This window comes from Barbus barbus (assembly GCF_936440315.1).
Source record: "Barbus barbus genome assembly, chromosome: 35".
NCBI classification, from domain to species: Eukaryota; Metazoa; Chordata; class Actinopteri; order Cypriniformes; family Cyprinidae; genus Barbus; species Barbus barbus.
The window spans coordinates 20404890-20416543 of NC_136763.1; the positions used below are offsets into that span (position 1 = coordinate 20404890).

Genomic DNA, 11654 nt, shown 5'->3' on the forward strand with positions numbered 1-11654 from the left:
AAAATTGACAAAAAAAAAAAAATATTGTTTTCAAACAGGCTTCTCAGCCGCTCCTCCTGTCAACCATTTTTTGGCAAAGACTCACACTAATGGTTGAATGAATGCTGCTTAAAAAGATAGAAAAAACAGTGAAAGTGAAATCGACTCAAACTCACAACCTTTGGGTTACGAGTCCAACTCTCTAACCATTAGGCCACAACTTCCCCAAATAAACTATTAAGTACGAGAAGAAGCTTCGAGCGACACAAGCTTTAGTTCTTCTGTTATTGAAATACATATTTTGAGCATTGCCACAAGGGGCACTATAACGGGCATTAGTGTATAATGTCTTTTTTCAAGTGGCAAGCAGCGACTTCTTTAAATATGTAAACCAGGTAATCTAATTTATTAATTTTGTGAGAGACCACGGATAAGAAACATTTTCACATTGATTAGTTTGCTCAAACATGTTGCCAATTAATGTGGACCTTCAATATACTGTATCTACGCCAAAGATATATGAAGATATGTTTTCAGCGGACTTTCATAATGTCTTTTTTGCAACAATAACAACCTCATAGCAATAAGTGCCAAAGCTGCTATGGATCCGCTCACCCTAATTCCCCCTTAAATAGCAGAGTTTTGCAGAAAAGTATGTCATTCAATAAATAATTTATGTATTTTATTATGTATCATGGTCATGGCCAATATTTTATTATGTAAGCTTTATACATCAAATAAAAAGGCAATATATGCAAATGCTAATATTAATTAGCCAGCTCATTCTCTGAAATGGCTTGTGTATGTCGAGCTTTCAGTTAATATGGACTGAATTATAGGCCTGATTTTATCATGGTCAATTTTTTTCAACTGACCATAGGGACAATAACCAGGGTTACACTTTATTTTGATAGCCTATTTGAGACTTATACTAACAATAAGTACCTTTGCAATTTCATGTCAACTAACTCTCATTAGAGTTTTAGCAGACTGTAGTGTTAGCATTAGTAGAGAAAGTTAACATATACTTGCAAAGTTACGTACAATCAGTTGAATGTCTTCTGAGGGAGCATCAAAATAAAGTGTTAGCAAATATTTAGCAGATCGTCTAATAATACTCTGACTACTAGTTGATGTAGTTTCAAAAGCATCTTTCTCCACTGACAGCCATTCAGTTGTAGAGTATATTCTGACAAAATGAAAATTATATCTAATGTTTCTGGCTTGTTTTTCTTTGGTTTGTTTTGCAGGGGCCCAATGCTTCTCCTCATTCTAAGATGAAGTTATGGAAGTTTGCTGCCATCGGCCTGATTCTCTGTGGTGCTGCACTTCCCCTGCTCGTCCTTAAAACTGCTCCCTCTTCCCGAGCCCCGCCCCCTCCGACCCACCACAGAGCTTCATCCTCATCACTTTCACCTCCATCGTCTTCATTTACACCAAGTAATTCATCGTCTACCGTTGTGGCAGGTGGGCGGCAACGGAAGGTCAGATCAGCTGACGGAGGAAACTCTCTCGTATCAGAATGTAAGATCATGACAAGCCCTTATGTTCTCTTGTGTTGTGACAGCAGTTCATGGCGTAACCTATCATCAGATTCTATTTAGCATGCAGGCCTTCCAGACATCAGGCTCATGTCCAACTTTACGTGAACAGAATTTCATGTTAATTTAATTCTAAATCTGATAACCAATATTCCCTGAAGTTTCAATTTAGAAGTTTGTGCATTTATGCCACTGTCGTAACCAACTAGAACTGGAAAAAAATAATAATAATGTTTTCAAACAGGTATTCATATGTATTTGACATGTGGCCAAGTATGGTTACTTACCAGTGGGCAGCCAATGCTGCGGCACCCAGGGAGCAGTTGGGGGTTCGGTGCCTTGCTCAAGGGTCTCACCTCAGTCGTGGTATTGAGTGAGGGTGGAAGAGAGCGCTGTACATTCACTCCCTCCACCTACAATTCCTGCCGGACCTGATACTCGAACCCGCGACCTTTGGGTCACGAGTCCGACTCTCTAACCATTAGGCCACGACTGCCCCAAATGTGCTCAAATGACGTAATCGACTCTTCCTATGCTATGAAAATAGTTCAAATATTGGTCTATTTATATGCATATTTGGCAAAAACCCTCATTTGAAGTGAAAAAACTACTGTCAGGATTTACTAAAGACACGCAGTGGGAAATTAGCACTGAAAAGGCTTGGACATTTTTGCGACTTACCTTATTGAATATGCATTTGTAGGAGTTTCCCTTTCGATTTGTAAATTTATGGGAGGAGAGTATTTAATTGAATCACACAATGCAATTTACTAAGATTTGCGCTCGTCAATTCAATGACATTTGTGGCATTATTTAATGCCCAAAAAAGCCTGTCTTAAAGCAGACGGTAATTTGTGCTGCTCTTGGTAGATTGCGCTGGTCATTATGGAAATGAGATGCCGCGTCTGTGTTCTTTAATGTGCACCTTGTCAGTAAATCATCCGCAGAATTTTCCCCTCCCATCATCCTTTTATGAAATTGCACTCTAATGCTAATTTACCCTGTTCAGTAAATCTGACCCTATAGTCGTTGCCAAGTCCATCATTTTACTGTGGAATTGGGCTACTTTTATACTATAGTTGCAGGTTATTTTGAAGTCGGAATGTTGCGGTTCTCCTGACTGGTTTGCTTCATGGCTTATAACACTTTAACAAAGACTTTTTTTAATATCCCTATGGGAAAAAAGAATGAAAAAAGTACTTTTAGAAGCAGTGCCACTGAAAAAAGTGTGCATGTACAATTAAAATAATGCTAATGTTTTTGCCATGCTAAACATTGAAAATAATTAACCCTGCTTTTTTCCTCAATCTCAGTCATGAAGATGTTCCAAAGCTTCACAGAGGGCGAGCTGAAGCAGGTCATTGGGACACTGGTGGAAAGGAAAGCCCGCAGAGATGCCCAGCAGAGCAAAAGGACTAAACGGGCAAAAAAGCGATCCAAACCCTGCTCGCTGCAGGAGGTGGAGGTGATGGTCAGCCAGCTGGGGCTGGGATACGTCAGTGACGAGATTATAGTCTTCCATTACTGCAGCGGAAAGTGCACCACTAGCCGCAAAAACTATGACCTGACGCTGGCGTTCATGAAGCGCTCACGGCTGCTAACAAGGGAACAGAAGGACAAAGCGCGCCACAGCCCCTGTTGTCGGCCCACCGCATACGAGGAAGACATCTCCTTCCTTGATAACTTCAACAAATACCACACTATCCAAGAGTTTTCGGCCAAAGCATGTGGATGCGTCTGACGTTGAAGGTCAAAACTCATTGGAGTACTCAAAACTTTTAGGAAGCATAAGATGTTTTAATCTCTGAAAAATACAGACCCTCGATTCTGAGAAGAAAATCTTCTGGGCTCACAGCACTGAGGTGAGAGCTTATGTCTTGCATTGCCTTCACGAAGCATACTCGGCTGACAGTTTCTCCTCAGACACTTCTGCCAGTCCTGATGAAGAGAAACCGGAAATATATTAAGCTAATAATTATTCTCATGTTTAGTCGTTGCTAATGAGATGTTGCTGTATATCTTGTTTCTATTGCCTTTGTGGGTCTATTTCAAATAGCTTGAAATATTGGGTGGATGCTCAAGAGTTTCAATGTCGAAAACCTCTAGAAACTTCATTCAGGGCTTCAGTAAACAAAGCAAGTACACAAAGGCACACCCAATGCTGAACGAAATTTCCTCATTGTGTAACTGACCTGTAAATGATCCCAGCAGCTCTGAAAGGTTTCAGCTCAGACATTTCAGAGGCAAAACATTCCCACAAATAAAATTCAAACAGACACATTAGTTATACTGAACATCTACCTCAGCTTTGCAATAGTCAACATTGCTCTGTAAAAGAAAACCCAATATTTGATCAAAATATTTACATTTATTAAATGTTATAATAATCAAACAAAAAAGTTGTTTAAAAAGATCAAAAAGGAACCTAATAATCTGCTAAAGGATGGATTTTAAAATGCTAGGTATCACACAAATGTCGACGTTGTAAATGGTAACAGAGGAAAAACAGGTGGTCACACGCTACTAAAATTTCAAGTCGTTCCGAACACAACAAATTCACACAGAAACAAATGTTATTAAACGCTTGATATTCTCTGACAGGATGGAATCATAGTCCGAAACGAAAAATATCAGAGTCTGTACACATCGTACACTATGCCGTTATCCTGTGAAATCTGTCAAATACGACTGCCCAAAATACGCAGACAGGTTCGGATTTTGGGGCAAAAGTAGTATATTCCAACCTTCAGAACCTGATAAATTGGAATGATCAAAAAACTGTATAAAATGGGTTCCAATTTATAAAATTTGATGCATTTATGAAACAATACTAGAATGTCCAAAACAATCCCATTGCAAAACTACTATGCATTTTGGCAAATTGGTGGCTAATACTCATTCATATGTTTTCATACAATCTACTATACGCCCAAGTGATGGTTAGGGGTAGACCTTCATGCTTATTTTTTTTGCGACAAATCATACATTTTTGTATTTCACATTGTGTGAATAAATATGAAATCACCACCTTGTAAATTAGATACAATTCCCAGTGAGATCAGGTTGCAGTGTCTCCAACAAGGTTCTCGGGAATCTTCCAGTCAGGTTTTATATAGAGAGAAATTTGTTTGATTTTTGTGCATTGATAATGCTTTGCCAAAATTATGCTACTATTGGCCTGGACTGCCATCATAAAGTCAATTTACACTGTTCCTCAAAGGAAATATTGGAATCCCGCCCTTTCAAGAATCCCTCCAGAAACAGGCTCACTATCGGATGGTTTTCATTCTTCTAGAAACTTGCAAATGTACTGAAATATAAGGCAACCTCTCAGCAGCAGCTGGTGTCAGGCTATCTGTGCCCGAAGTCTTCCCTTAGTTAACCTGACCAAATCCACTTTATTTGTGTAAATCCTATAACACAAGAGTCTAATCCACTTTAGCTCCTGTCAAGCCTTGGCCAAAAATACAGAGAACAAAAGTGGGAAGAACCTACCTACACAAGCATCGAATAAGTCTCTAAATAAAACTGTGTCCTGATTTTAGCTCTAAACTCCATCAAAATAATCTCTGGAAATTAGGCGTTAAATAAGCACAGATACTAGTGAAACTAACTCCTCGTTTCGACTTTATGTAGTCAATCATGTTTGCATTGACATAAAAATAACTTTATAATAATATTATATAATACTATACTTAGTGGATTACAGCTGCAGTAAGACACGTACACATGATGTCAACAGACTGCAAATGCGATAACTGCGTGCAATAGTAACTGGAAAGAGAATTTGGTATACAAATGAAGTACGATGAATCGAAATGAGAGTTGAAATCGATGTCTTGTGCTCAGGAAGCAGATGAGTGTCCCTTTAAGCCACATGTAAGTCTGATCAGTTCATTAGAGCACTGATGTAATTACAGGAGAAGACTTAAGCCCTAACAAACACCCGGCCTTAACTCAACAAACCATGTGCTTACAAATGTGTGCAGACTTTGTGCTACTGTAACAACTGTTTTGAGTTTATTTTGGATAAAAATATATATAAAACCAAATTGAAGATTTATGCAATACACTAATATAGTAATGTGCATGTATATGGTTGTAAGAATCTTTTAGCATGCTGAACTAGAACAATTATTAAACAGAATCTAATTTCACCTCAGAATATCACATTCATAATCAAGCAACATCGTGCAAGATTTTTAGTATGATATTGCTTTTATACTAACGGACACTAATGGATAGTTCACCCAAAAATGAAAACTCGGTCATTATTTATTCACCCTAAATGTTGCATGACTTTCTTCTATGGAACATAAAACAAAGATATTTTGACGAATTTGGGAAGTTTGGAAAAGACATTTCTTGAGATATTTCTCAAATATCTTCTTCTATGATGACAGAATTCTCATTTTCGGGTGAACTATACTTTTCACTGATATATGGCCATCTTTATTCTGATACACCAAAAAACAGTAACATTTAATTTGACTGACTACATTGCTACATTGTTACAAACAAAAATATAAGTACCTGGTCTGATAAAAAATAGTTTGCTAATGTATTTACTGCACAGTTTCACTTTTTAGGTGAACAAAATTATTCCAAATTATGTCAAAGGATCAAGCAAAACATCAACACTCCTGTCTATTATAAATAGTGCTGTATAATCCATTCATATCTAAATCTGTCACTCTGTGGTTAATCGTATTTGTTCTTTTACTTTTTTTGGAGTAACTGCAGTCTCTAAAGAGTTCATCTGTCCATATGGCCTCAGTCTCTTCCACCTGCTGCAGTGGGACATCCTGTTAACCCACACACACACACACACACACGCATTGTTGGACTCTGTTGACCAACTGCAATAAACATTGATGCAATGCATCTATATAACAAATGACGTATATTTATTGAAGAGTAAATTATGGCTTGTTTATTTATTTAGATGTAGAATCACTGACTTAACGAGAACATATTTATTATTTTTTTGGGTGCCAAAAAGATCTCATATGTATTATATTCGATATATAACATGTTTAATAAACTGTATCAGCTTTAAAACCAACCCAACCCTGTGTGATTTATTATACGGTTATTCCATTGACGAATATCAGTGCACTTTGCATAGTAGCAAAACGTTTAGTATCTGATAGAAACAATTAAACTGTTAAATACAAAAGAAGGTGCTCTACATATGTTGTGTCTGTTTATATCATTTTATTAGTTTGTCTTAAGAAGACCAGAGCAATTTTGTGTGGTCATATTTTCACAGATGAATGAGAGTGTAAGCGCTTGATGTGTGAGTTAAAAGTTTCTCTTGTCTAATCAATGTTATTAACTGTACAAGTGTGCAAACAAGAGCAACAATTAGTGTCATTTATGCCAAAGCTGTCAACAGTAACCCAAGCATTACAGCCAAATGCAACTTCAAAGCATAACAAGTAAAAAATATATATATTTTTGTTAGTTTGGATTTTCATTCCTCTGCTGAAGGTCTCTGAATCTTGCATATTTCATATGAGGTACCATATCAGGAAAAATGAGAAGCAAATTCATTTCCAGCCTCTTGTCCTTACTGCTGGATGATAGATACTGTAAGTTGAGAAACATGCATCTCTTGATGACAACATATTACCCATAATCCCCCTTGAGTGTCGGCCCACAGTGAACGGCCTTGACGCGCATGTATTACTGTCAGCAGCTCTGTGTGTACGGGAATAAATGTCAGTGAGAAAGTACAGCAAACCTGACCCAGTCCTGACTCTGAGAGAAACTAGTGCTTTAGTTAAAAGGGTATGTATTTACAATTTTACAAATGACATGCATTTACAGTACATTGCAAAATCTTAATTACAAAGTTGTGGGGTCATTCTTAGGAAACTGTACCACTTGCCATTTGTGTCTTCATGACTTGCAAGTATACATCATTAACATAATTCTGTCTTTTCAAATGAATTGGCTAAAATAATATTTGAGCAGGTGTTCAGTGTGGAACAGTTTTGGATCCCAAGTTTGATTTTTAAAGAAAAATTGTATTTTTGTTATCATTTATTCACCCACAAGTTGTCCCAAATCTGAGTTTCTTTCTTCTGTTGAGGTCCCCACTGACTTCTATAGTAATTTTTATATACAGTACTCAATGGAGACCAACAACTGTTTCCAACATTCTTCAAGATATCTTCTTTTGTGTTCAGCAGAAGAAAGAAACTTGTATAGGTTTGGAACAACTTGAGTAAATGACGACAGAATTTTAATTTTGGGTGAATAATCCCTTTAAAATGTGCATTAAAATTTGCACATAAGTGCACAAAGCTCTCAAACATTTATAAAGCTCTTGAGTCATGGAAGCTGATCTCTAAACAAATTTTCTCCTCATTTAATTTGGAATAATCAATATATATATAATCAGATTGTAACTTGAGATTTTTCCCTGACTAGTTTAGTAAGGGCACTGTCTTTATCTCGCACTTTGTAAGTAACAGTGAGACATTTTATTCTTATGTTTTACAGAAAAATGTGGGGTAAATACATCTAGATATTATCCTTTTAATCTGTTGTTCCTGGTGAAATCTTACAATTTGTAATGCAATATGATTTAGAATATCCCCAAACAATCTACAGTTTGAGTCAGTGGTTAGCATTTTGGATATGAAACATACAAATCAATATCTCAGAAATTTTATTACTGCAACTAACAATCATTCCATTAATAAAGCTTATTAGAAATCCTGACCAAAGTTTAACCGAAACATTTTCCTGTGTCCCTTTTGCCAAAAAGAGGAAGTTCTTATACTACATATGCTTGACTTCAAATCTCAGCATCTTTGTTTCTTGTGTTTTATTAGATTAGCAACATTTCTTTCAATGTGTTTCTTTTCAACGCTGACATTTCTGACAACAGGGAGCTATACTTGCCTCAGATTTAGGTTTACTGTTAAAATCTCTTCCCATAAAAAGTTTTTAAAACATTGTGCATTATTGACCTATATTTATACTGAACTCATTTACATTTTTTGGTAGATTTAACATGGTTTTGCATGCAATGATGTTATGCAAACCTATTTTAAAATAAGCTAATTAAATGCAACTTATTTAAATTAAAATATGATGTTTCTGCCGTTTTTACAAGATGGATTCCTAATGTTTATGAATGTTTATAGCCGTTACTTTGGGTCTGATGTGGGAAAATATGATATCTTGACAGATCTGCAGAAAACATTTCAAATAAAATTAGCCTATTAAAAACAGCTTTTCCCAGAGTTTGCTCAGGCACAAGCGTACCATTTTGACAGATTCTTCAACAGGCAGTTGTGATTTAACTTTAAAGCCTGTAAGAGCCTTTCAAGACTCATTTATGACTTTTCTATTTTTATATCACTTATCTAACCGTAAGATTAGCTTTCTTCCTTCCCTTATGCGGTTCTTGCTGTGCGCTAAAAGAGTCTAATGCAATGGAGCCTGTAATCTATAATATAAATTAAACAATCCAGGCTTTATTTCCAAACATTTCAAACACAAGTTGAAACAGCCTACATCTAGTGATGTTCTAGCCATGTGCTGAACGCCCTCTGCTGTCCGCTGACAGAGAAATGCACAATCATTGTTTGACTATGAAATGAGGATCATGTACACAAACTATCTTGGCGAGCCAGCAGGGTGATCACACTAAGCAAATACTGCTCTGCTTTGAGGAATCGATCACTGTAATTTGGATGGTAAGCCACTTTGACCCAAGAGAGTGTTACGTTATCTCCTCAACACAAACATCATCTATCACTGCCAGGGCTTTCTGTTTGCCTTGACTCTATTCTATCATTATACAATGTCTGAATCTCACTGGCCATCTGAGTGGGTCACTCGGATGAAGCCAGACAGACTAAACATGTTGTGAGTCATTATTTCCGGTGAAGGAGCTGGTCTCGATTACCTGAAATCATGGCTTGGTGCTTGGTTTTCTTCTAATGTTCAAGTGATCACTGATTTGTGCTGTGCATGAGAATGTCTCGGTTGAGCTCAGATTGCCTGATTTTGTCTCTAGAGGACTTCAGCGTGCAAATTATCAAAGGATCACTATTTAGAAAAATGTAGTTTTTTGTGTGCTACTTCTTTTCTATGGTGTAGCCCTGACATACGGAGCACCTACACTGTATAAAAAAAAAAAAAAAAAAAAAAAAAGTTGAGCAAACTTTAAAATTTAAGGCAACCAGCTTCGGCAGATTTTTGAGTTTTCTCAACTTATATTTTAGGAGATTTTTGAGTTCTCTCAACCTTTTGTTGTATAAACTTAAAACAAGAAGTTGAGAAAACTCAAAAATCTGCTGAAGCTGGTTTCCTAAAACATTTTGTTTGCTCAACTTTTTTTTTCTTCTTTTTTTTTTTTTACAGTGTATAAGAGGACAGTGACATTTGCATTTTCCCGCAACATGTTTGTGTTCTCTCGCAAAAGTAGCATTACACTGAGTAACTTTGCATTTTCTTGCAATACATTTGTGCTCTCTCGCAAAACATTTGCGTTCTTCAAGGAAACTTTGCATTTTCTCACAAAAGTATCGTGTTCTCAAAGGAAATGGCATTTTCTTGTAAAACTTTGCAGTTTCTCACAAAAGCACTGAAAACACAGTATAGTTTTTCCTCCCACCTCATTTTATTTCAAATACAAAACTTTTGTGAGAGAGAAAAAAAAGCATCAAAATATAAGTTTTCCTTTCATTTGTTTTTTTTTTAATGGGACCCTTAAAAAAATTTAAGTTTTTAATTTAAGTCCCTCAAATGGTTATTTTTTCCTGTTTACTGTCGTTGTATTTGGGGTCAATATGACCCCAACAATCGATGAAGTAATTGTAAAAAATATATAAATTGCAATCATACAAATAATATATCATTGTTTTTGTTTACTTCTCATCTATACATTAATGCTGTGTTTTGGGAGATATGAAGTACTTTTGTACGTATTTACCACAAAAATCCTCAACTATACCATTAACTTGAATGTGAAATATTACATTTTTATAAAAAAAACACTTAAATGATAATCCAAATTTAATTTAAATTGTTTCTGGATATTGATCTAGGTCTTAGTTGTAGAATTCTGCCATCTGCTGGTTAGAGATAAACTGAAAAAGGTTTACAGGAAGAAAGAAATCGTTTGACCAGCAGAGGACCATAGAGAGCCATTCATTTTACTGGATGTGGCCAACTGCGCGTATCACAACTTTTGCAATGCATTTTGTGAATTTATGTATATATAAACATTAGCAAATACATAAAAAATAAATATTCTTTCATACAGTCGAATTTTTGAAGTTTTTGATGCATTTTGAAATGTCTGTTTTTACAAAATACCACAGAAATTCGACAGAAAAATGCCACATAAAACACCTAGGACAAGACAGATTATAGTGATTTTAATGAACCACGTGTAAAAAATAATAATTTTAGAATGTAGAAAAAAATTAATAAATCATATGTAAATAAAACCAACAGCAATATGCATAAATGAACAGGAGTGAAGAGTGAACATCGAATAGCAATACAAACGTGTGTGTGTGTGTGTGTGTGTGTGTGTGTGTGTGTGTGTGTGTGTGGGTGAGCATGTCTTTTCTACATTGCATTTGTGCTCTAGTACCAGGCCTTCATTTCTGTATGGAAATTCTCAGATTTATAGATTTTTTTTTTTTTTTTTTTTTATAAACATATTTTTTCGCTTTTCCCATTCATTTTCAGTTGGGGTCATATTGACCCCAAATACCAGATTTGTAAAAAAAAACAAAAAATACATACCTTCAGAGCAACCGAATCAAGCCCAGTTTTTTTTTATGTGTATATAGATAGAAAATGTAGAAATATCACAAAATCGTATTCCACTGAGATGAAGGGAACCATTTTTTTTAACTAAGAAAAACTTCATTGGGGTCATATTGACCCCAAGGACAGAACATTACATTTCAATGCTTTTGCTTGCAAAACGTTCACAAAAATCCTCATTGGCTCTCAAAAAAAACTGGTGATGGAAATATAAACTGGAGGTTAGACTATATTTGAGTGCATTTGCAAACGAATGCCAAGTTTCTTAGGGAAGCACTTGTGTGTGAGAACAGGGGATTGCAATTCTTTTCTTTTAGATTACAGACACTT

At 35.9% G+C, this 11654-nt stretch overlaps 1 protein-coding gene across 1 annotated transcript; it reads left to right on the plus strand.

Moving 5' to 3' along the window:
• Positions 1 to 1223: 1223 nt before the first annotated feature.
• Positions 1224 to 3261, plus strand: LOC306855367 (uncharacterized protein; the record flags this gene model as incomplete). Its single annotated transcript, XM_079394027.1, has 2 exons — positions 1224 to 1503; positions 2834 to 3261. Exons 1-2 carry the CDS (start codon positions 1257 to 1259, stop codon positions 3259 to 3261), a joined length of 675 nt encoding a protein of 224 aa, XP_079250153.1. The 5' UTR covers positions 1224 to 1256.
• Positions 3262 to 11654: the final 8393 nt, after the last annotated feature.